The sequence below is a fragment of the Arabidopsis thaliana genome, chromosome 4, assembly GCF_000001735.4.
Source record: "Arabidopsis thaliana chromosome 4, partial sequence".
Lineage (NCBI taxonomy): Eukaryota > Viridiplantae > Streptophyta > Magnoliopsida > Brassicales > Brassicaceae > Arabidopsis > Arabidopsis thaliana.
This window is the reverse complement of record NC_003075.7, coordinates 15,763,157-15,786,985: the sequence shown is the minus strand read 5'-3', so window position 1 is coordinate 15,786,985 and position 23,829 is coordinate 15,763,157. Positions and strand designations below refer to the sequence as shown.

At 37.8% G+C, this 23,829-nt stretch overlaps 6 protein-coding genes and 1 non-coding gene across 7 annotated transcripts; 1 reads left to right on the top strand and 6 right to left on the bottom strand.

Annotated features, from left to right (window-relative positions):
- Positions 1 to 71: 71 nt before the first annotated feature.
- Positions 72 to 714, bottom strand: SCRL24 (SCR-like 24). Its single transcript, NM_001036699.2, has 2 exons — positions 583 to 714; positions 72 to 347 (listed from the first exon to the last, which is right to left on the bottom strand). The coding sequence occupies exons 1-2, from the start codon at positions 647 to 649 to the stop codon at positions 145 to 147; spliced, it is 270 nt and encodes an 89-aa protein (NP_001031776.1). The 5' UTR covers positions 650 to 714; the 3' UTR covers positions 72 to 144.
- Positions 715 to 929: 215 nt separating this feature from the next.
- Positions 930 to 1,468, bottom strand: AT4G03325. Its single transcript, NR_144039.1, has one exon. It is a non-coding gene; the product is annotated as an uncharacterized misc_RNA (transcript).
- Positions 1,469 to 1,645: 177 nt separating this feature from the next.
- SCRL25 (SCR-like 25) lies at positions 1,646 to 2,398 on the bottom strand. Its single transcript, NM_001036698.2, has 2 exons — positions 2,246 to 2,398; positions 1,646 to 2,013 (listed from the first exon to the last, which is right to left on the bottom strand). The coding sequence occupies exons 1-2, from the start codon at positions 2,310 to 2,312 to the stop codon at positions 1,817 to 1,819; spliced, it is 264 nt and encodes an 87-aa protein (NP_001031775.1). The 5' UTR covers positions 2,313 to 2,398; the 3' UTR covers positions 1,646 to 1,816.
- Positions 2,399 to 3,482: 1,084 nt separating this feature from the next.
- On the bottom strand, positions 3,483 to 7,075 carry PERK14 (Protein kinase superfamily protein). Its single transcript, NM_001342168.1, has 8 exons — positions 5,763 to 7,075; positions 5,228 to 5,677; positions 5,060 to 5,146; positions 4,902 to 4,972; positions 4,687 to 4,772; positions 4,356 to 4,503; positions 4,058 to 4,219; positions 3,483 to 3,959 (listed from the first exon to the last, which is right to left on the bottom strand). Exons 1-8 carry the CDS (start codon positions 6,736 to 6,738, stop codon positions 3,744 to 3,746), a joined length of 2,196 nt encoding a protein of 731 aa, NP_001320117.1. The 5' UTR covers positions 6,739 to 7,075; the 3' UTR covers positions 3,483 to 3,743.
- A 213-nt stretch (positions 7,076 to 7,288) lies between these two features.
- AT4G32700 (MUS308 and mammalian DNA polymerase-like protein) lies at positions 7,289 to 19,801 on the bottom strand. Its single transcript, NM_001085013.2, has 26 exons — positions 19,511 to 19,801; positions 18,560 to 18,987; positions 18,188 to 18,419; positions 17,234 to 18,094; positions 16,618 to 16,682; positions 16,364 to 16,469; positions 16,081 to 16,281; positions 15,716 to 15,916; positions 15,232 to 15,393; positions 14,915 to 15,154; positions 14,545 to 14,757; positions 14,026 to 14,376; positions 13,784 to 13,936; positions 13,238 to 13,459; positions 12,712 to 12,930; positions 12,513 to 12,630; positions 11,226 to 12,358; positions 10,821 to 11,018; positions 10,251 to 10,510; positions 9,859 to 10,048; positions 9,676 to 9,783; positions 8,877 to 9,229; positions 8,567 to 8,675; positions 8,181 to 8,321; positions 7,960 to 8,056; positions 7,289 to 7,868 (listed from the first exon to the last, which is right to left on the bottom strand). Exons 1-26 carry the CDS (start codon positions 19,544 to 19,546, stop codon positions 7,801 to 7,803), a joined length of 6,465 nt encoding a protein of 2,154 aa, NP_001078482.1. The 5' UTR covers positions 19,547 to 19,801; the 3' UTR covers positions 7,289 to 7,800.
- Positions 19,802 to 19,879: 78 nt separating this feature from the next.
- GLB3 (hemoglobin 3) lies at positions 19,880 to 21,874 on the bottom strand. Its single transcript, NM_119421.5, has 4 exons — positions 21,364 to 21,874; positions 20,880 to 21,010; positions 20,377 to 20,521; positions 19,880 to 20,238 (listed from the first exon to the last, which is right to left on the bottom strand). The coding sequence occupies exons 1-4, from the start codon at positions 21,498 to 21,500 to the stop codon at positions 20,124 to 20,126; spliced, it is 528 nt and encodes a 175-aa protein (NP_567901.1). The 5' UTR covers positions 21,501 to 21,874; the 3' UTR covers positions 19,880 to 20,123.
- AT4G32680 (uncharacterized protein) lies at positions 21,817 to 23,749 on the top strand. Its single transcript, NM_119420.3, has 2 exons — positions 21,817 to 22,157; positions 22,887 to 23,749. Exons 1-2 carry the CDS (start codon positions 21,947 to 21,949, stop codon positions 23,522 to 23,524), a joined length of 849 nt encoding a protein of 282 aa, NP_567900.1. The 5' UTR covers positions 21,817 to 21,946; the 3' UTR covers positions 23,525 to 23,749.
- The last annotated feature ends 80 nt before the right edge of the window (positions 23,750 to 23,829 follow it).

Genomic DNA, 23,829 nt, shown 5'->3' with positions numbered 1-23,829 from the left:
TCAATGATCAAGATCAAGACTTGAACCAAAAATTCATACTTCAATCAGCACAACATTTGTATTTTTGAGTCGTGAAAACACTACAAACTCTATCAACAATTCTTATTTAGTTGTAAAGAGATATATTGATTATAGAGTTACAGCTTACGTTTGTTTTGGAGTACAATGAGATTGACATTCGCAATAATGTTTGTACTTGTGTAACATAACAACGTTATTACATGTGCAGCTAAGAAACTTTTTTTTAGATTGATCAGTCATGTATCTCATGCACAACTTTTCTCCGTCTTGGCTACATTTACCGTCCAAGTCTCCTATCGTTGTACACAGTTTCTCAGCTTCCACTTCTATTGTTTTCTCAACCACACAAACCAAAAAAAAAAAAAAAAACGTTAATTTTAGTTCGATTAATAAACAAATGACAATCCAAATAAGTTCACTATTAAACCATATGTTAACGTTGTAACAATGCTTTTTATTTCCTTTAATCACAACACCGTTTTTGCAATTAGAAAGAACATCCTTGTTTTATATCTTATTATATACGAGTTACGTCCATACAAAAAAAACTCAACATATTACCTTTACCACCTCTCAGAACGAGTAACATGAGAGTATAAGAAACTATAAACCAAATAACAGATCTCATGATTGAAAAGCTGATAAGAATTATTAATTATCTCTATAGTTGCAGAAAACTATTGTTTGCCTCTCGAATTTTTTATCTTTCTTATCAACAACACTCATAATAAATATATTCGAGATATCGTAAAAATAGATGCATCTTTTTTTAGAATTTGCTTTGTAAAATTCAACGAGCCTTCTTAATTAACGAGTTCGACGGATCAACTCTTTCTTTTTTGGAAAAATTCTTCTTTGTAAATCTACTTACTAGTATTATATATTTTTCACTTTTTTTTTTTGCGTGTATTGTGATGACGCATCACCTATTCTTTTCAAAATACACAGTTCTAACCTTGATAATCTAAACTCACAAAATCCATAAGACCATTAATTTACAATGTTTAATCCATTGAAAATTAATCTATAGACAAACGTTCAATCTTTATAAAACAAATTTATGGTTTTCTGGGATCAATCCTACTAGCAAGGAATAGATGAAGCAGAGATGCTATGGGAAAACATTCAGGTTGTGTACTGTGTAGGATCAATCAACTCGACCGTCGTCGATCATTTGACGATAGGCCAAGGATCCAAAGGTTCACACTACTGTTCCCGAGGCTTCACTTGGCTGATGATTTTTTTTTTATATGGTTATGTTGTATGTGGGGGGAATCATCGAGAGACCTCATCCAGGATGTTATCCTTAAGAGACAGAAAAGCTTAGGGAGTGAACTTTTTTTGGTATTGAAACATATTTTTTTGTTCTGTATACTAATTTTATTTGTCCACATAAGTTTTCAAACAAATTAATAAACAGTTTGTATTAAAATTACATCAATATTACAAATGCTAATAATTAATTTTTAAAAATAAAAGATTGAAGTCTGCAGATAACATGATAGTATTAGTATTGTAGTACCATGGCCAATTACAAAATGCGTAATTACACTATAACAGGATCAATACAATTTGGAAAACTGAACGTGGAAAATAGATTGATTGGAAAACTCATACTAACTACTTAGAAAGAAGTAACTCATAACTTTATTAAAAATTTGTGTGGAAAAAGAGAGATACATTAGAATAACATAACTTATTTATGGGTCATGAAAATGACAACACTACAAACACTCATAACAATTCTATTAGTAAAAACTAAAAAATAGGTAAAAGCAATGTTGGTTAGGGGAGTTTATCCTGAGCAGCGATGTTTACAGTCGCAAAAACGTTTGGTCTTGTGTAACATGTAAAGGTTAGTACATGTGCAGCTAACATGTCTTTCTTTCTTATATTTATTCGTCATGAATTTCAAGCACCCCTTCTCTCCTTCAAAGTCACAATTTCCATCGATGTCTTCTATTCTATTACACAGTTCTTTGGCTTCCACTTCTACAACAAGAACTGTTAGTTTGTTTTTGGTTGAAGCTCTTTAGATAAAACAATTATTGATAATGCAAAAAAAAAAAAACAAAACAAAAAACATTGTTCTAGAACAACATTTTTGTTAGTTTTTTCTAATGTCAACACTGTAATTTTGTTTGCCAATAATTTGTAAGGGTCATAGTTCTATATTACGCAAGTAACGAAACAGAATCGAAAGAAAATATCTGGTATATATTACCTTTACAGACGCTAAGAACGAGAAAGACAAGAACGTAAGAAACTAAAAAGCAAGTAGCAAATTTCATGATTAATTAAAATAGTTGATAATAATCTTTTGTTCGTGTTACTTGAAGAAATTTATTGTGTTTTAATCTTTATTCTCATTACAAGTATTCATTTTCATCATCAACACTCGTTATAAATATTCTTAACTCAGAGCAAAAATAGATTGAGCTATATATAGAAAATCATGCTTTGTGAAATTCAACGATCGAGTTCAAAGAGCCAAGTAAACAAGTTCGACAAAATTAGTTTATATTTTTAGAAAAGTTGTTATTTGACGTCTACTTCTGCGGCAAGATTTTTTGACTCTTGATTTTGATTCCATCGTTTGATCTGAAGTTTCCTGGAAAAAATCATCACCAAACTGGGAGAAGCTAATTGGACTCTCGGCGGAGATCCAACGTATAAAGTGATTTCCTTTGATTTGACCTCTTTCACTGTTCGTATTTTCGATTCATTGTTTTTCTCTTACTCCGATTTCGTGTTTGCTGTTAAGTCTACATTATATTCCAAGAAAATTGATTCTGATAGGAGTAGTTCTTGTTCTTGCTTTGAAGTAGACTATAGCAGTGCCGTGCATTTTTAGGCCACATTATTAAAAATATTTGGTTGGTTTAACAAGTTTTAGTTGCCTCAAACATGTATTTTCCTTAAAGTTTGATCTATGTTAGAATAATTCATTTCAATATATAGATTTAGAACCTTGATTTTGTATTGTAGCTCACTTTTTCTCTTCTAGTTATATTTTAGGTTCTTTAAAAATAATTATTCAACTAAATTAGATAGGCCACATTTTATTTTTTTTGTCCCAAGCCCCAAAATGCCTTGGCACATCATTAGAACATGAAAGAACTCTGTATCAAAAACATTAATGAATCACAACAATTTGCTCTTAATGATCTTCATGAATGTTACGAAGTGCCGCAGATCCATCATTAAACTTTTTCTGATTTTGACTTTTGTTTGTTCTACTCCAAATTTACTCTTCACTGTTTATGACACAGACAACACAAGAGGTGATGGAAGCTCAGTAAATGTGCAAGCTTAGACTTATTACGGACCCCTAAATATAATGTGAAAACTGCTATTTACTATCTAATAATAAAACTATTATGAAAACATATACATTATCTTGTCCTAGTAATGTCATAAAACTATATTATGAAAACATAAGAGTATAAATTGCCATAGTAATGTCATAAAGCTAAAAACTGGAAATCAGAGAAATAGAAGTTAGATCAGAAGCAAACAAAGTATTTGCAACATAATTAAACTTGTGCCCCAATATTACAACCAATTTATACATTTAACAAAACACAAGCAGTGTTCTTCGGACCCCTTAACTACAAATGAATGAAGTAGTCTAATTTCTTACAACATTTTATGTTAACCCAAGATGACTGTATCCGAAAACCCAATAATTGTGGTGAAACTTGCCCTATTGAACCTGTGAACTAAGTATTCACCTGTTGATGTTCACTGCTCGACTGAGAAGGGTTAACTCCATATTCTGAAGTGTAACCATCGCTTGAACCTGTGTCGAATCTCCTCTTATTTGTTCCATACCGTGGTGTGATGTCATTCGGGTTTTCAGAAGAGCTATAGGTCACGCTATTCCCAGTCTCTTCGACCTTTCTCAGGGCCACCTCGCCTTCAAGAGCACGTACTACCTATTCAAGTTTTTTTCAAGATATAAATGTATTCATGGATTAGGCTTGTTCCTTTCGGATATATGGACGAATACATGTATTTAAACTAAATCTCAGACCTGGCTCATTCTAGGCCGAAGCCAAGCTGATTGGCGTATGCAAGCAGCAGCACAAGCAGCCATGTTTGCCATCTGAGTTGTATCGTAATTCTTCTCCAACCTTGAGTCTACAAGAAAGTCAAAACTTTCTCCAGAGATTGCTTTCGTAAGCAATGGCCTCGCCTGAGGAATAATCAAAATTTACAGTCTAATGAAGTTTCAAGCTTGCAGTTATACTGGAGTTTCATTTTCATCTAATAACTAGTGGGAAAAAGAAAACCTAATGGTATCATCATCATCATCATGTACTTTGACTTACCCAGTCTACTAAACTCTGGTTTGTGGAAGAATCTTTGGCGAAAATTGATGGACGTCCAGTGATGAGTTCTAGAAGCACGACCCCAAAGGAATATACATCTGATTTATCAGTTACTTTACCACTGGACGCGTATTCTGGAGCCATGTATCTGTTTAAATGCATACCAAATAGACGGTGCACAAGGCATTTAGTAATCAATAAATCTTTTGATCTGGATTTACGATACAACAAGGAAGAAACTTGAAACTTGAAACTTGAAACTTGAAACCGTAAATTAATATTTTTAAACACAATGACACAACATATAAAGCATGGATGGATGGTGTTTTACCCGAAAGTTCCTACCACTCGAGTAGAGATATGAGTGAATGATGAATTGGTGTCTGAGAAAAACTTGGCTAGTCCAAAGTCAGAGACCTGAAGAGAACAAGAACTCTAAGCTACATGTAATCTTGTTAAATAGAACAAAATGGTGTGACTATAAACCGAAAATGGGCAAACTCTGTTCTAAAAACCAAACTTTGATAAGATTAAAGAGCAGATCACCTTTGCCTCAAATTTGGAATCTAGAAGGATATTAGCTGCTTTGATATCACGGTGAATTATAGTTGGACTGCCTGCATTACAAGCACCAGAAATCAATATCAGTGTCGAAAACCCAAAAAAGGCCATTGTCATTCCCATTATGAAGAGAAACAACTCACAATCCTCATGAAGATAAGCTAATCCTTTTGCTGCTCCTACAGCAATCCTGAGCCTCATTTCCCATTCCAACACGCTTCCTCTGTTCTCTACAACACATATTCTCACAATACTCAACATAATGAACTAAAGACAAAATCAAAAAGGATGAAATCATATATCTATTTTACCATGCAAGTGGAACTCCAAGGTATCTTTAGGAACAAACTCGTAAACCAAGAGTCTTTTATCTCCATTAACGCAATAACCAACCAATGAAACGAGGTGCTTATGATGAACCCTACTGATTGTGTCAACCTCAGCTTGGAATTCTCTTTCCCCTTGATAGCTCCCAATCTTCAGCTGCTTCACCGCAACTTCTGTCCCGTTTTTCAACACTCCTTTGTGAACATATCCGAAACCGCCTTCTCCCAAAAGGTTCTCCTCTGAAAATCCACCAGTTGCTTTTGAAAGTTCTTCGTAGGAGAACATTCCAGATGGCATTGAAATGTTTTTCGCAACAGAATTGTTCTCCTTCGTATCACAACCTCCACTAGATATATATTTAGCATGGATTGGTGGTGGCATTGTGATAACATGTGCCTGGTTCGTACCAGCATTACCGCCCCGATGATGTTGAACTGATCCAAGCAAAAAAGATCATAACTTACAATTACATTACATTTTAAGTGACAGTCTGAAACAAATTGATCTCAAAGTTTATACCTTTTGAGGGAGTTTTGGATTGATGATGAGCAGAGCTGCTGTTGTTATTTCTATTTCTGGTAGCTCTGTAGAAGACAAAGAGAAGACCTAACAGAATTAGTAGAAGAGCTCCAACGATTACACCGCCAAATAAGAATCCGGCGGATGATCGGTGATACGACGTCGTTACAGGTAGACTCTTCGGAACCAGTGGCTGTGGCGTTCCCGGAGATATTGATTCGGCTGGACTCGTCTTGGGCTCTATAACAGGCCCAATAGGAGGTGCTACGGTCCCATCCGGTAATTGGCCCGCTGGCCCAAAGAAAGGAAGAGTTACTGCTGCAGGGGACTTCTTAGGCGGGGGAGTGGATGAGGAGGGAAATGGCGTCGTTGAGAGCGGTGGTTTAGGTGGAGGAGAAGTTTCTGGGAGTGACGGAGTGTTCGGAGAAGGATTTGGTGGAGAAGAATTGATGGGAGGAGGAAACGAAGGCTTAGGGCCACTACGGCGGCGAGGAGGAGATGGCGGTGGAGGAGAAGCTGTGTTCACCGGCGGGGTTGATTCGGAGGGAAGTGAACGAGGTGGTGGAGAAATCGTATTTCCCGGCGGAACTGTCTCGGAGGGAGGTGAAGAAGGCGGCGGAGAAGGTTTGGCGGGAAGGAAGGGTAATGGCGGTGAACCGGAAGGAGCTGAGACGTGAGGAGACGGTGGAGATGGAGATTCCAACGGAGGAGGAGGAGGTGATTCCAGTAGAGGAGGCGGTGGTGATTCTATAGGAGGAGACGGTGGGGATTCAACCGGAAGAGGCGGTGGGGAAGCGGTGGGAGCGGAGAGAGGCGGTGGTGAAGGCAACGGCGGAGGAGAGCTCAATGGTGGGGGAAGAGGAGACAAAGGAGGAGCTGGAGGTGATGACGTGTCAGGTACGGAATCTGCCGGAGGTAATGACATGGCAGGCGGGGAAGTTGCCGGAGCCGGCGAGGAAGAAGGAGAGAGCGACATCAAAACGATGCCGTTTTGTGATGTATGCAAAGGATTGTGAAAACTTATTCAGTCAGTATTCACTAACTCATAGAGGAGGAGGAAGCAGGTGAGGTTTTTGTCGTATAGAGCAGTGTAAGCTTCTGACGCTGAGAATGTGTTATCGCTTTCTCACTGTACTTTTTTTCCTTTTTCCGGGGATTATTGGATTAACAATCATTTCTTTTTTTTTTGTCTTAAATTCTTTTGTTGTTTTTCAATTTTAGTGCTAAGACAACACTATTAGACAGCAGAGCAAATCACTCTTGGTTTGGTTTGCATCATTGCCGCTTGTGAGCAACCACCATTTCATGTCTTTACTAATACAATAATACATTTTTACTTATCTGAATTGGACAAGTTTTGGAAGATGGATTCCAAGTTTCAATTGGTCCCCCTAGAGAATTTTCAGCTACGAAAAAGTATATTTTTTCAGGGTTGATAGGTTCACGGGATAAGTCTAGTGCTCGTTGCATAAGTGGTTTTTACTTTATAGATATCGACATATCCTTTATATGAATTTCAAAGTATTTTAAAATGTATGTATTATCTGAGGGAGTACAGGATTAACTAATGTATATATACTTACTCTTTTGGAACCATGAGTACATATAGAAAAAAAGTTGACATTAAACTTTTACAATCAAATCCTCAAGTTACTTTTTGCCTAATCTTTCTATGATTTTGGTCATGTTAATAATAGTCACTGTCTAAAGTAGCTATTGAAGTTACCTATTTTTGGTTAGACCTTTTACCTTTACATTGACTCTCTTTCGGGCTGATAAGTTGAGAGCCTCCTCTGAGAGAACACAGCAGGAGCAAATCCCTTTGGAATGATCCATTCAGATCCATCTCCATATCTAAGGAATGTCAATGTAACCGGTGAAATCATTTCTCTTCATCACTTCATGAAGACAAAGCAGCATGGTATCAACTATCAAGTCCAGCCATTGGATGTTGGAACATTTTTGTGAGCGAGTTGCTCAAGACCATCCAAGGCTCTTCTATTGAGATTTCAAGACTTATTGCAATTTTGCTCATGTCTTAATCAGTCTGAAACGGCTCTAAAGAACCCCATGTTTTCCCAACTTTCAGTTTCACATGAAGAGGGACTGTAAAATATAGGATAGAATCAGTGATGTTCAATATATATACACATATATATACATCACTTAATAAAAGCCTAGTATATGAGGAACATACCAAGAAGTGACACCGCATTTTCCATGCTGGTTTGTAGCAACATTGCAGCTAGTTTTACGTAAGAAGGATCAACTTCCAGCACAAGTTCATCATGTACCTGTATCATAATGTCCCAATTATAAGCTATAGACAATATGAAAAATTTACTTGCAGAAGGAAGTACAATGTTATGTATATGGAAAGAAACCAAAGTGAAACAAAAAAAAAAGTGGAAAACTCACTTGTAGAAGAATTCGGCATCGTCCCTTCAACATGTGAAATCTAGTTTCACTTGAAGAACTAGATGCTGCGGTATCAACATCTTCAGCAATTGCAGAATATATGTTTATCATCGCAATCTTGATAATATCAGCAGCAGATCCCTGAATAAAACCACAAACCCTTTAAAATTTTATGGTCTGGAAGTAAATGTTAGGGACTTCTTCAACAATATTCTACCTCAAGGGAACGAGACCTCTTAAAACCATTACCACCAACCAAAGAACGAAAAAGGGAAGAGTACACTTTTTCAATTTAAATAGATCGATTTGGTATATGGGCAGTATATTAAACATGAAAGCATAACATTAAGCGTCCCGGAGAAAGAAAGGAAGAAACAAGATCAGACCTGGCACATGGAATTTACAGCTTGCCTTTGAGCCTTCGATTTCTCTTTGGCATTCCCAAATTTTATTTTCGACAAGAACCGCCTTCTTCCCTTGAGAGTCTGAATGTATCTGCATATCAAAATGTTCTACAATTAAGATTATAGTGCATAAAGAAGCAACCAAATTAATTATAAAGCTGCATATTCTGTCTCCAGCAAGAAATAATGAAAATATAGCTTCAGAATTGATCACATAAATATGTGGTTTAAAGGAACACATAGGACTGCATTCAAAACAAATAGAAGGGGAAATAGACGGTAACATCCCCACCCTTTTTCCTGGCAGAATGAAATCGTTTCGTTTAGCCAAGAGGTGACTGCAGGGAAAGAACTTTTAAAGCTTCGAATTTTCTCCTTAGCTTCATCTGAGGTGCACTCAAGCTGTTCTGCGAGTCTGTTTGCACCCATTCCATAAAGAATTCCGTAGATCAATCTTTTGGTCTGATCTCTATCATGTGGACTAACAGAATCCTCGGCTTTTCCAGTCCATTTTGCAGCTATCATCGTAAAGACATCGCCTTCTGGCTGACTAAGCTTTGAAATCAACGAGGAATCTCTAGAAAAGTGTGCCATAAGTCGCAACTCTATCTGTGAATAATCTGCCGTCAAGAGTAACCAATTTTCCTGTGGTGGAAACAATGAACATTATATTCAACCTTCAAGAAAACCAGAAATCTCTTATGGCTAAGGTGATTGAATAATACATGGCACCAAAGATGGTGTGACATACTAAACACTCTTGCCAGTAAAAGCCTATCTAGTATGGTTCTACCCTACTGTGGAGTTGTGCAATATTGAGTTGTCCTCTTCATTAATCCAGACTGAATGAGTTTAACAATAAGAATAGTATTGACTTAGCAACTATGCCCTTCCAATACCTTTTCAAATGCATATGTGATATTCCCTAATCGAGTAACTAGCCCAATAACTCAGGAGGAGACCCAAGCTACTGACCTCTCTAAAATTATGCTTTGGAGGAAATAAATTCTTTCAGTTGTGCAATTTGTTTTTAAGAAATATGTTTTCTTGTTGGTTTGCAGACCAAAGACACAACACTTACAGAAATTTACCTGAGTAGGAACAAAGAAATCACGTGCATTTATTTTGTAACGATCAGCATCTGAACTTACGTCCCTTCCATTTTTATCCAATTTGAACTCTACTTCATGCTCAACAGACTGCAGAAAAGTAACATGGTTATTGATTTTAAGATACACGATAGAATGAAAGAGCAAACATAGCAGAAGTCATACTTGGAGATTAGGCTCTTCTATGGAAAGCCGCCCAGTTGCTGTTGATGTTTGAAGCCAGCGGCCATGCAAAGTGTACCTTTGCGTGCTCAAGCGTAGTTTAGCAAGCGAACAAATTGATCCAAGTGTACAATTTAAGAGCTTTGCCAAAGTGCGGTGTTCTTTGATAATTGGGACAACAGGATGCTCATTCCTGGGACAAAGTTGTATTCCAATGTATGGTCAAGACTAAAATAGAATCACAGTAGCAGGGGGAAAATCGTGCTCTTGATATTATAACCACAAAAATTTTCGTTATATAATTTACTGCTGAGAGTAGCTCAAATAATCTGTTATCCTTTATGATGAAAAAACAGAACGCAATGTAAGGAAAAGCAATTAGCCATTCGGAATACCTTAAAAGATCCAAGCAATGCTTATCAGTACTTGGATGAAGTTTCCCTTTAGATTGGTTTTCAGGTATGGGCAACTTCAACTGTCCAAACAACACATTTGCAATATCAGCTGGGTTGTGCAATGAAAATGTCATGCCAGCCAATTCAAATGCTTTCTTCTCAAGGGACCGCAGTTTATCCCGCAATATATTCCGTGCCCTAAGGCATCCTTCTATATCGATACCTATACCCCAAAGCTCCATGTCTGCAAGGACATTAACCTGAAACACAGAAGGAAAGCATTATGCTGCCGCAAAACAACAAACTTAGCAGAGTTAGAAATTTCTTTAATTGACTGCCTCCCTGGCCATTATCTACCTCTATCACATAGGATATTCGTCAGGAAGCTGTATGGTAGCAAAAACTTACCATCACAAATTCACAATACAAAATTTCTAAAAGGAAAACCAACCACAGATGGCTGCTTGAGCAAATAAATATAAATATTTAACTTTGAGCATATCATCCAGCGGGATGCTGGTGAAGTTTAGAAAATCCTCAGTAACTAAAGCAAGTTAAAAGAAGATTTACCAGCGGCATTTCAATGGTTGTCAGTGCTTGAAGAAGTTCTTCGGAAACAAGGATCTTCCAAAGTGCTGAACAAAGGGCTCTCGTTTGAGCAACCCTTCTGCAGCAACCATTGTGGGCAACCCTTCGGATCTGATTCCTCCACCTGCCACTGCGATTAGCAGCTTCAGCTGCCTCTGGGGATAGCCTTTTCTTTACTTCCTTTAACATCACATTTACAGTTTTAGCAACTTGGCATCAACAACTATACTAAGGAAGTACCTATAAGCTAAATCTGTGTGATGATAGAGACTAACCAACAAATGATAAAAATATATTTATACATTGTTGCTTTTCTTGTTCAACACCGTCATCAGGAGACATATGAAATATATTGTATGATTTCGCTAATAGTCAATCTGGAATTACCTTATCGATGTTTGGATTTGAGTGTCTTTCCTCATCTGGCCAAAGAATCCATATCACAATGCTCATGTCAATGGTGTGGCTTGTGTGAAGAGGAGGCATCATTAACCAAGATCCATCGACCAACTCATCCCTGATCCCTTCTGGAAGATTCAAGCGAGTGCATCTTTGGATTGAAATGGCGGGACTCTTAAGCACCTGAATCTGGACTTTCAAATTCCACGTGAACTTTCTCGTATTTACATTCCCCATAATTTTACTGATTTTGTTCCACCTAGACTTTATAACATCCAACATGTTGTGAGAAGCCAGAACCTCACTCTTGCCAATAACTGCATCCTCGATAAGCTTTTGTTTTTCTACACATTCCAGGTTGGGAAGATCCTTATTAAGATTGACATAGTATACAGGGGAGCAATTCCAGCAGATAGCAATTCCATGTATCTCATAAGAGATGCGTGAATTCAAATCTTGTAGTTTATTATAGTGAAGATCGAAGAAAAATTCGCCAGCAGATCCCCAAAGTTCCAAGAAAGAATCAAATCCGCCACTAATATTTCCTGCAGTTACTGGACCCTTTTCACCTGTACCATCCTTATTACTACTCAGAGGAATATGGTCATTCCTAGTCAAATGCTGCTCAACATTGTCCTTAGGTTTTATCTCTCTGTTATCGTAAACAGGGATAGGGAAAGTATCACTGGAAAGAATACTAACAGCACTAGGCCCATTAGTGCCGACTGCAGTTCCTATAGGTCTAAAATTAGGAAGACGACTGGTCAAGTTAATTTCTGATGAAACCCCTAAGGTAGCATCACCTAATACTTCACTTGGCTTTTCTCTGTGATTATCCATATCAAAGTTTTCACATTCCATGTGCCCCTCTATGCTTTGTTGTAATCCATCGGGACCAACAGAGCCTCTGGAAATGTCTCTTTCAGTAGTTTCTTGTCCATTGAGACTACTAGCAGGAGCCAACGGCAAGGGCTTTGAAAGCTCATTAACATCCAAACCAAGTGACTTAAAAGCAGAAAATGCAGCAGCCCTCGCCTCTTCTGCTTTCTCAAGAACAATTTTGCGAGCCCCATTCTTGATTTTCTTGGCTAATCCCAAGTGTATCCTTCTTTGTCCAGTACCTGATACACCATATTAACTCTGAGCACATTAGATGAAAGATGATACAATATTCTTTCTGACAAACATTTAACTTATCGATGTTTATATAAGCTTGAGAGATCTCAATAAGGCAACAAATACATCAATTTAAACTGTCTAAGAAAACTAATTTACCTTCTGCAGCCCACGCTGAAGATTCAAAAAGAGCTTTGACAATTTCAGGGATGGACGCTTCAGCTATCGCCTGAGATGTACGCAAGCCAGCTTTATACAGCGCTCTAGCTCTTGAACCCTATTTATTCAACACCAAAAACCATCTTTATTAACATCACTCTTCATATCCTCGCTATAAGTTCCTGGAAGCTGCAAGTACCTTTATATATGGAATGCTAGTAAGTTCAACAATCTCAGCCCTGACACCAAATGAAACACGGTTCTGGAACTTGGCAACTAATCCTTCCAAATCATGCCATCCAAGCCTCTCACAGAATACCGAAACCATGGAAGAAAACCTTCCAGCGTTCTCCTGTAGCGCTTGAACCATACCTCTAGCCACTTTAAAGGCTTCACAGACCTCAGTCACAGAAGCTTCCTGCATTACACAGTTCAAGAACAAAAAGAAACAAGTCAGCTATTAGAGAAGTCGATCATCACCATGCCTTCTGATGCAAAAGCAAGCATTGTCAGCAATTTTTGAAATAGGAATTTTGATACAAACCAAAATCTTTAAGGGCCAAAACAAGTCGGACATGTAAGTTAAGTAATCAGTTTAACAAAATATCATGAAGTGTAGGTGATCATGCAAGCTGCTAGGGGTTTACATATATATGAACCAAACTAAGAAGCTTTAGCAAAGATAATATACAAGAAACAAAAAAAAAGCAGTGTAGTGGGGCAACCTGAACTAATTTTGACAAGATGAGAGCAACAAAAAATCTTTTGCACACTCGAAGCATTTGTTCATCTGAAAGCATCTTCATGCTTGTCGAACCATGCCGACTGTCATATTCTCCACGCAAATTTTTTTTTACATCCTGTGGTCTGTTTAGAGTGCGAACTGTTGCACCATGTGCCATGCGCATCAGGAAAGGTTCGACCACTCCAACTCTATTGCCAACAGACTGAAATCGAAAGATTAAAAGTAACAGCATCAGCGTATAAAGATTTTCTGAGAAAAAACTACATCCCCAAATATCAAGACCTAACTTCTATAGTTTTATTCAAAAGGCACTGCAAAACACTTGAAGGTTGCAATTCAGCTTCCCACAACGGAAGTAAAGGAGAAAGAGAATGCATAACTATTTTGTAGAACACTAAAAGTTTAATACGAAGAAAAACATTTATTTAAACCATAATAACAGTCAATTTAGAGGAAGAACTAACAACATACTTCTTGTTTATCAACACATAGTTATGCCATATATTATCAGAGAGTACAAAATTACCTGCTCTAAAGGAGACAGTTCCATGAACCGTTCATAATACAATTCCCAGTTTGGCTCAACACCAACATTAATTGGTGTGACTAAGTAGACCAGATGCAAATCAGAAGCCATAACTAGTCCTTCACGTGCTCGTAGAAGATCATCCAGCACTATCTGCAGCAACAACAAACATTGACGTCAAGCATGCTTACATAACAATATGTAAAATGCAATTTCAAATATAGAAAGTCAGATTAGATTACAAGTGACTCCTCTGGGCAGAGTGAACTGCCAAAAGATCCACGTCCAAGGGGTGTTGTAGTGTATAACTTTGTCTCTTCATTCCACTCAAGAAATTTCCTGTGGCACAGCCACCGAAGAGAATCCTGAGCTGATTTGACCACATCTTGAAAGGGCTTTGTAGAATTCAGAAGTGTACACCTAACATAGCGATGAATATCTTTGGCAGTCTGAACAATTCCACCTGCCACAACTTCTAGTATTGCATGAGTCATTCCATTTTTATCCTCAGATAAACAAGACTGCAATGGTGGGCAGGTTTCATTAAGAAGTGCCATTATTCGCTTGAGTTCTCCAGGTTTGCAAATCAAAACCTGGAAAGAAAATAAAACATAGAACAAGAATCAAAAGCGTAGAACATTGACCACTCCAAACAAGAAAAAAATGTATGTGAACAATCTGTCTAAAGTAATGGCACGATGCATCCTTAGCAAGACAGAAATTCTGATATAAAGTTTCCAGCGTCACAGAATTAGACATACACTATCTCCTTTTGTATCAATCCCAGTTCGCCCAGCTCGACCAGACATTTGCTTGTACCTTGTTCCATCAATAAAATCACGGCCAATCATTGGTTGTCGAAAAATAACCCTCCTTGCAGGCAGGTTAACCCCAGCCGCCAAAGTGGATGTAGCTGTTAAGACACGTACAAGACCCTTACGGTAACAGGTCTCAACTATCTCTCTTTCTTCTACCTGTAATACAAAGAGTTAGTTGCCCAGTGTGCCAATGAATGGAATATTCACTTTGCGTAAAATTCACCGTCGCCCATGTAAATAGGAAAGAATCACAGTCCCAGTATTATAATTTAGCCAGTTCAAGAAAAGATCTATGATGAATGTGTAAACATACTGTAAGACCAGCATGGTGATAGGCAACCCCAGAGGGAAGAGTTTCTTCTAGTACAGGATCTACTCCAGACGGAGACCTTCGCAGGGCATCAATAGCAGATCTGATATCCATAAACTCACTATTTTCACCATCAACGTTTACGGGAACATTTTTAATGAGCTTTGAAATATGCCTAGCAGTTGATTCACATCCTTTTCGACTCGAGCAAAATATCAGCACTGAATTGCCCTCTTGAACAACCTGGATCGTGATATTACATGTGAGTATTCCTTTTTGAACAAAATATGAGTACATGTTTTATCAAAAACTTCCATTACCTCGTTACAAAGCTCAACTATATGGTCCGGGTCTTTCCCTCCCATATCAGCAGCTTTTGGTATAGTCCTCACAACTTCCATCTTTTTATTGTAAATGGTGCTACCTACTTTAATATACTCCTCCAGGGGAACTGGTCGAAACTCTGTCTGATATAAAGCTGCCTTTCAACATGTAAAAAAAAAAAAAAAATCTGGTTAAATGGCCACAATAACTTTACAAAGAGTTTCAATAGAGGTGAAAAAATAGCTTCCGAAAGTAACAGATACATAAAACCTATCATCATCCATTTAAGAGATCTGGAGATACAGAGGTCTTCATTTTACAGGAAACATAAATTTTATTAACAATCTCAAACAGTATCTCTGCGCAATTTCATATATACCATATTTTATAAATTCCCACAGACATGCAGAAAAGTGTCATGCAACTGAGTGAGGGCAAAATATATACATACACACACAAATTGTGATTTGTTTTGCTTACTTGAAGCCAGTCAGCAACTGCGCCAACATTTGGCATTGTAGCACTCATACCCACAATTTGTAGGCCATGAGCAGGATCAGCTTTGCCACTGCTAGTCCCTGAACTCTCACCACTACTTGATTCTGAACTGCCTTCACCAGCAGCATAACGAAGTTTCGTCAACATAAGTTCCAGAAGATAACCCCTATGTTGGTCACCCACCTATATAAACAATGATCAAAAGATTCCTTTTAATGCATTTGTTATCAACTATATGAAGATAGAGCAAAATACAAGCAAAGATAAAAAATAAAGATGTTTTCAGACAGTTATAACTTATAAGCTTATCCGAGATCCATGCAGATGATATATGTGAAAAGGCATACCATATGTAGCTCATCTATAACTATTATTCCAAGTTCTGACAAACGACCCTCTTCAAGCAAGCGATTTATCAAAGAGTTTGCCTTCTCAATCGTGCAGACAGCCACAGAAGTGTCTTTAGGAAGTGTTCCACCACCCTGATTTCCATAGTAACTACGAACATGCTTACCAAGTGGTTCAAGAAGGACCTCAAGGTGTTCCGCCTGCACCCAATTTGAAATACGATTAAACTTACAGAAAGTAATATTGCAAAACGTGTAGGATGCTTGGAGAAACAACAGAAACCTTCTCGGCACAAATGGATACATAAGGTAGTACAAGCAATGCCATTTTTCCAGTTCTTATGACCCGGCGCAGCATCAAGACTTCTGCAACAAAACTTTTACCAGCACTGCGCAAACAGCATGGTTTTGAAATTGATAATAAATTCTTGTAAGATAGAAGCCTCCTAGTGAGATTAATAATACTGCTATCATGATCCAAAGAAAATGTATGAAAAAGAAACTTTGAATCAGATTCATAGCCAACGATGAAGATACCTTGTAGAAGCACAATATACTAGATTCCTTTTCTGCAAAACACCATCTACCTGAAGACACTCGACCTAGAAAATTAACAATTTGTATTCAGCTCATGAAAAGGACTTCAGAGGCAATAGCATGCGTACAAACAGGCATACAAGAAAGAATAGGAAAACTTTTTCAGATATGATACTGACCTAAAATCACTCATTAATCAACGGCACATATTTAGAAAGTATAAATACAAGATATAAGAATAGAGTCGAGGATAAAAATTGTCAATAAATTTTGTGCAAGTTCATGAAAAACATTAAAAAATAAGAAAACCAACATACATCACATGTACAACCACGGCACAAGTGATATGATAAATGTCATGAAAGGAACAATGCATGAAGAGCCGATTAACTTTGGATGGCGAATACTAGCAGCAGGCTCTCAACTGATATTATTTATTTTTGAACTGCAATAGAGAAACAGATTTACATCTATCTATCTATCTATCTATCTATTTATCTATCTATCTATCTATCTATCTATCTATCTATAGGAGTAGGCACTTCAAAAATATTATCAGCTGTATCCAAAAATAATTAACAAATAACAACCCACACATCAACTAATAGTTATGTACCTGCCAAGGATAGAGTTTAGATATTCCTTTCTTATTGTATACACTGCAAACTTCTGAGGGAAGCCAAGTGCTGAGACTCAAGCCATCGTAATTACGATGAGAGCTTGAAGGAGTATGACTTTCTTCGGATTCACTAGAACCAACTGGTTTCCTCATGTTGCTTATCATAGAAACAGATCTTACACCACGATTTTCCTCACACAGTAAAACTTTCTTTCCTTCGGGTTCTGGATACATCTTGCCTATCAAACCTTTATCTGCCTGAGCATTATTTGCAATATCAAGATTTTCACATCCTTTATTACCGACGAAAGCAGATTCAGAGATCCTACTGCTTCCTAGAGTAATGTTATTTTGATCAAATGAAGCACATCGCTCTTGAATACCTCCATTAATGTTCTTATCTTGAAACAAAAGTTCAAGATTCTTGACAGGAAGCTGATATACTTCTTTATTAAAATCTCTCCCATGCTTCTCCACTACCTTTGAAAAACCAATGGCATCTTTATCCTTTACTCTGATTTCATCTAAATCTAAACTCCTCTCTAACTTTTCAGTGCATTTATCTGTTTTCTTGCTGCATGAAAGAATAGTTACATGTTGATCTCTAACTTTAGCTTCTACAGAACCAAAATTTTCAATTGGAATTGTCAAACCATCAGCAACTTGAATTGCTTCATTCCAGAAAGCCTCACCAGGTGAGAACATTGAGCTACCACATCCTGACTTAGGGGTTCCAACAGGACATGATTTAATGGCTGATCCAGGCGTGTGGAATTCAGTTAGATGAGCAGATGATTCTGGCGCCTTACTACACTTCCTCAAGCCCATTGGAATTTCAACAGATTCATTGCTCGGCATCTATGAATATATCAGAGCAAACACATAAAATTATTTGAGATAAATTAGTTTAGTAGGAGGACAGGTAATCACGATTGTTGATTCCAATTATACCTTCTTTGTAGGGTCTGAAACAGGTTTATCTCTATTATTACCATTCCTAGCGAGTGATTCAGGCTTACTCCCGAGAGGATTTGTAAGATCATCTAGTGATGGTATATTTTCGGACTCACAACGCCTCTTGTGAGAAATTTGTATATCTTGGGCAAGTGATGATGAACTGCTTCGACGCTTCAATTCATTTTCCTTCTGATGTGGAGGTGAGCCAACAACAGACTGCACTCCACTGCAAAAAACAGACAAGCACAATTTACAAAATCTAAATTTCAGAACAAAAGTCAGACATAATAAAAGAATGTAAGCATGTAACTAACTCCTCGATGATAATGGAAAGAATAAAAATGTGGCACAATGAAAGCACATTACCTACAATACAAGGACAAGAAACTAGTGGCAAAGTCTCGTAGTTCTGAATTATCTTTCTGGTTAGCACAGAGTAAACCATCTGTAGCATGAGTTTCAGCTGCAACACCTTCTTTATGCAAATCTTGAGATCCGTTCTGGCCCAAACACTCCTTAAAAGTTGCAAAACTTACAGGTTTAGGCAGGCAAGGGTGTATATTTTGACCAACAGACGAAGCAGAAACCTCCAAATCCAATTTTCTTGTAAACGCTTCCTGCCTTGCCTGCAACCCACTATTGGTAGTACTCTTGTCATCCAGAGAGGCTTTCAAGTAACTGTCCAAAGTGCCTTTGTCTCCAGGAGATCTTTCCCCTGTCACCTTCACATTTTTCTCATTCCTCCCAGACTTTAAATTTGGTGACTGGTGTTTCCTCTTCTTCGATACATAAAACTGATAGTACAGTGACAAGCAACATAAGAAAAATGATTCAGTACAAACACACTTAAGCTTCAATGTCACAAAACTCCGACTTTTGACCCACTTCTCATTCATCCTAACTAATTTCAAAATTTGACTGAAGAAAAAGCTTTAAAAACATTACTTTTTAATCTAATTCATGGAAAATCCTTAACAAAGTGTAAGACTTTGTTCATGAAAAGACTTCACTGACTTAGTAGAAAATTCAAATGATAGGATTCCACCAAAATGTGATTCAATTCAAGTTACTGGGAGTGCCCAAAACAATCCAATGAATCGAAGACTCAACAAAGTACAAGGTTCATCCATTTGAATCGATATAGGTCAGATTTCAAAAAGCACAAGTTTTTGAAGTGTTGAGAAACTTGAAGTTGTTGCAGCAAGCACGAATTTTCACACAGAGAAAGAGGAGAAAGAGATGAAGAAGAACACAAACATTCGTCCGAAGTTCGTGGAGACAAATTAAGCAAAGAGAAAAAGAAAGAGAGAAACTGACCTGATCAATCCGCGATTTAGAAGAATCTGAGTCCATGAGCGGCGGAAATAGAGTAACCGCCGGAGATCTGAAGAAAAACCCTAGTCGGCGATTGCAACGCCGGGGAAGTGAGGAGCGCCCAAATGCAGGCAGATGTAGAAAGAAACAGAAAGAATCTGTAGCGTTTGAATTTTTGATTTCCCTTCTATACACAGAGCTCTCTCTATCTGTGACCGCGTATTATTGTATTCTTTTTTTTTTTTCTTTAAAATTTCAATTTTCTCGTTTTGACGCTCAGATTTTCAATTTGAACCGTAAAGGTGCTTTTGCTTTTGGGTTGCCGTTGGGCATTTTAACGCTTTTATTAGAAGAGTACAGTACTTGTTTTCTAATCAGGTGAAGTGTTGTAAATAATGTTTAGAATTGTTCATATTCTTAAAAGTTATACTTGTAATGTTACATATTTTGTGTCAGACCATCTAATGAAAAAGTGCTATTGCAAATTTGCAGTGAGAGCCAAGAGTAGACCAGTTCTATTTCTCTTACATAGCTTTCCAGGAAAGACCAATATTCCGTAGAATCTTTTGTGTACTTTGAATGGAAACTTAAAGTAGAACAAGAATCTGTAGTTAAATTATTCTTCTGCTGGTTTATTGGCTGCGTGTTTACAAGCACATTGAGGCTTATGCTTCGGTTTCTCATTCTGATTCTTCAGCTCGTTTCCAGCCACAAGGAAAAATGCGGTGTGTCTGAAACAGATCAAAAGTAGCCAATCAAATCTGTTTGCTAATATCTACAGAATTCTAAGGTTTTAAGCTGAATAAAACACCCGATCAAACTTTCATCGAACTATGTGACTTTTGACTCTGAGAAGAAGATGGTGTTACCTAAAGAACTTCATCATTTTGATTTTTGAGTCCTGGTCAATGTCAACCGAATCGTCCAGAGCATTTTGCATGTGCTCTAGCCATCTCTCAGCAGCTTGATGGGTCACTGGAAATGGACGGTGACGTCCGATCAAAGCAGGATGACCTACACATTGGTAAGATAAACAAACAGCCACAAGTTAAGCAAAGAGATTTTGGAGATGCCAAGTCATATTTAGTCAAAACCAACTCAAAATTGGTGTGATATCAAATATGTACATTAATGTCATTTGTAATACAATCATACAGATACAAGTGTGTGTACTAAGTGAGCATCGAAGGGGTAAAAACAAATGAGTTAGTTGATGTGCAATTTTTTAGTCAAGCATGAAAAACCTAGAGAACCAATCACAGACAACAACTTATGAACACATATATAACTAAGGGATCGCAGCAAACAGCATATGAATGTTAAAACACATAACTAAGGGAAAAGAATCTAAATTTAAGATAAAAAGGCAAACCTTTTCTCTGAGAATACAAAGGAGGGCCTCCCATACGCTGGACAAAGAACTCATACTGGTTTTGGATGGCATCTTCTTTGTTAGAGTTAGAAAATATTGATTGAAACCATTCTTCTTCGTCATCATATACCCTAATACCCATTTCAAAAACAAGAAATTCATTAAGAACACAATGTCCATAAGTAGAAGCATTACCCAAAATCTTAAAACTTGTCTAGGTAAGAAGGACTTAAGAGACTTGTCAAATCAGAAACTAGTATATCTTATAACACTTTCATATCTGCAATTCCAAGCCATTATCATAGGAAAAGTTATCTCAATTCCTCATTTGAACAAGCAGAGAGACTGGAATTGATTCTTCATCAATATTAAAGGTTCACACTTTCAACCAAAATCTCCTAGTCTACACCAGATTTTAATCGAAAAATGGAGCTTAGCAAGTGAGAGCTATAATATAACCCAGACTCCAGAGCGAACACAATACCTGGTATAGAAATTGGTGGATAGGTTGATGAATGTCTGAAGACCAAGCTTGTCGAACAGATTGGACTCGTCGATGGCGAACGCCTCAGCCTGATCGACGCCGCTTAACACCGATGCCTTATCTTGCAGCGATTGCATCTCCCTCTCTCTCTCTCTCTCTCTGGTTTTCGTCTCTCTCGCAGTGATGAAGAAACTGTGGGTGATTGAATTGAATTTTAAAAAGGAATGGTGGGGGCTCTGGTCGTGGTCGCGTGGAGGCAACGCTCTCTTTTTTCTATTACACTAGTTGGGCCTTTTTGGCATATGCCGTGACCAAAACTAAAGACACTTGTCTTGATGATTCTCTTTGACTTTTGGTCCTATCCAATCAATTTAGGATTTTGAAGTAATTGGGCACACTTGAATTGGCCCGTTAAGAAGCCCATTATTCTAAACGCGACAAACTCTTTAGTGACGACGATTTGCGTTTGAAGAAATAAGTGATTTAAAATCCGCGTTTAAAAAGGACTAAGCTGAGCTGACCCCGTCGAGAATTGGTTTCCTCTTTTCCTCGCTCCGAAGACAAGAAATATTCCGGTGAGGCAATGGCGTCGAACAGCAGAGAAGCCAGGAGGCGGAAGATCCTAGATAGAGGATCTGATCGTTTAGCCTTTATCACTGGTCAGATCAACGGCGTTCCTTCTCCACCTCCTTCCGATTCTACTTCTTCCCTTTCCCAGTCTGACCTTCAAACTGACCAATCCTTACCGGATACGATTCCCCCTCGCGATCAGATTCTTAAAGCTCAAGAAATCGGTACTCTTTCGCTCTCTCTTTCTCTAGGGAATATTGTCATCCTTGGATTGTTTGTGTGTGTAAGAATTTGAGCGACACAATCGAATTTTACTTACTCTATTGGGTGAAAGGATAATCAAATTGGCTTCTTTGATCAGATTTTATGTGTGTTTGGCTCGTTTCAGAGTGGAATTCATGTGTGTTAAGAACCCGGCTTGAACCATTGGATGTTTGAAATAGGGCAAATTTGTAGAGAAGAATAGGACAACGCATTATCTACATTTTTATCTTTTAGTTTATTTTGTCCTCTGAGTATAGTAGTTAATGGGCAGTGAAGCTGTTAAATCCAGATTTCAACTTGGAACCTACTTGTCTTAAGCTGAAATTAGATATTATGAACCTGATTTCACTGTTCTCTACTTTTGCTTAAGTCACCTCGCCCCTTGAAATTTTCTTTGCCATTCTGTGAAATTCTTTATAGGTGTGGTTCAACCACAGTCAAGTGTTTGGAAAGCTTATTATGTTGTGTGTTTTTGAAATTTGCTTGCCTTGTATTGTGTCACAAAGTTTGGAAGGAAAAGATTGCTACGCTGCTTGATTGGAGCCAATAAATCTTAAGGCGTTGTATATATTCACAATCAGTGGGTTCTTAGTGGTGGTGGAAAAACCCATTGATTGTGAATGTTCTTTTTGGCGTTTCTTGAAGCTAACCTTTGCTGATTTTGATGATCCTTGGTTGTGAAATTGCAGCTTTCACAAGTCACCAGGACAACATCTCTGATGCTGCAATGCTTGAGAATGTGGATCATATCATCCATCAAAGCAGGGAAGAACCTCTTCAGCCTCAGAGGCATGCTGAAACATTGGCAGAAGCCTCTGCTTCAGATCCTAGAGACACAACAACAATACAACCGCCTCCTACAACATCAAGTGTTCAAAACCCATCAGTGGTAGATTTAGGTGCTTCTCAAGCATTTATTCCTGTGGTTAGTTTTGTGAACGCCATCACACCAAAGCACATTGGAGCGGCCATTGATGCTTCGGAATACGCACGGATGTTCACAGCTCTTGCGATTGCACTTGTTGTCATACTATCTCATCTCGGTTTCTCTTCCCTAGGCAACATTGTAAGCTTCAGGCCAGTTTTCTTGCTTGTCTTGACTGATGCCACAATTGTGCTTGGACGTGTTCTGCTGAGTCATCGTGGAGACTCTTCCTCGGCCTCAGGGACGGTGATGAGCGGGCAGGGTATTGTGGACCAAGTAGGCAACGCTTTGGAGACGGTGATGATGGTGAAGAAGATAATGGATGCACTTCTTATGGATTTTAGCTTATACGCTGTGATTCTCATATGTGGCCTCTTGGTCACCCAAAGCATCTTTCCTTAGGTCACCTTTTAAATTAGGTTTCTTTGTGCTCGGTAGATTTGTGTTTTGCTTATGGTTTGAATATCTTAAAATTATAGTTAGTTCCAAAACATAATTACATGTTTCAGATATCTTTCTCTTTCCTTTTCTTTTGCGTGAGAAGATCAATATTTATTGGTGTTTGGTAGTTTGGAAGAATAAATTTAAAGGTTCTCCTCCAATTTTTTTTAAAGTTATCATTGCATCACTGAATTAGGGTGTATTTTTTCTTGTTTTGAGATTTTGTGATCTCTGAAAGGAAAAGAAAAGTTAAGGTGGGAAAGTGC

Coding starts and splice junctions, on each gene's coding strand:
- AT4G32700 (NM_001085013.2), bottom strand. CDS start 19,546: ATGGACTCAGATTCTTCTAAATCGCGGATTGATCAG. Junction 16,282..16,363: donor TATCCATTTGTGCCGAGAAG/GTTTCTGTTGTT, acceptor AATTGGGTGCAG/GCGGAACACCTTGAGGTCCT. Junction 13,460..13,783: donor AACTGTCTCCTTTAGAGCAG/GTAATTTTGTAC, acceptor TTTCGATTTCAG/TCTGTTGGCAATAGAGTTGG.
- SCRL24 (NM_001036699.2), bottom strand. CDS start 649: ATGAGATCTGTTATTTGGTTTATAGTTTCTTATACTCTCATGTTACTC. Junction 348..582: donor CGTTCTGAGAGGTGGTAAAG/GTAATATGTTGA, acceptor AGAAAACAATAG/AAGTGGAAGCTGAGAAACTG.
- SCRL25 (NM_001036698.2), bottom strand. CDS start 2,312: ATGAAATTTGCTACTTGCTTTTTAGTTTCTTACGTTCTTGTCTTTCTC. Junction 2,014..2,245: donor CGTTCTTAGCGTCTGTAAAG/GTAATATATACC, acceptor TTCTTGTTGTAG/AAGTGGAAGCCAAAGAACTG.
- AT4G32680 (NM_119420.3), top strand. CDS start 21,947: ATGGCGTCGAACAGCAGAGAAGCCAGGAGGCGGAAGATCCTAGATAGA. Junction 22,158..22,886: donor TCTTAAAGCTCAAGAAATCG/GTACTCTTTCGC, acceptor GTGAAATTGCAG/CTTTCACAAGTCACCAGGAC.
- PERK14 (NM_001342168.1), bottom strand. CDS start 6,738: ATGTCGCTCTCTCCTTCTTCCTCGCCGGCTCCGGCAACTTCCCCGCCT. Junction 5,147..5,227: donor CTTGGAGTTCCACTTGCATG/GTAAAATAGATA, acceptor TATGTGTTGTAG/AGAACAGAGGAAGCGTGTTG. Junction 3,960..4,057: donor TTCGGCCTAGAATGAGCCAG/GTCTGAGATTTA, acceptor AAACTTGAATAG/GTAGTACGTGCTCTTGAAGG.
- GLB3 (NM_119421.5), bottom strand. CDS start 21,500: ATGCAATCGCTGCAAGATAAGGCATCGGTGTTAAGCGGCGTCGATCAG. Junction 20,522..20,879: donor TTTGTATTCTCAGAGAAAAG/GTTTGCCTTTTT, acceptor ACCAATGTGTAG/GTCATCCTGCTTTGATCGGA. Junction 20,239..20,376: donor AAAATGATGAAGTTCTTTAG/GTAACACCATCT, acceptor GATCTGTTTCAG/ACACACCGCATTTTTCCTTG.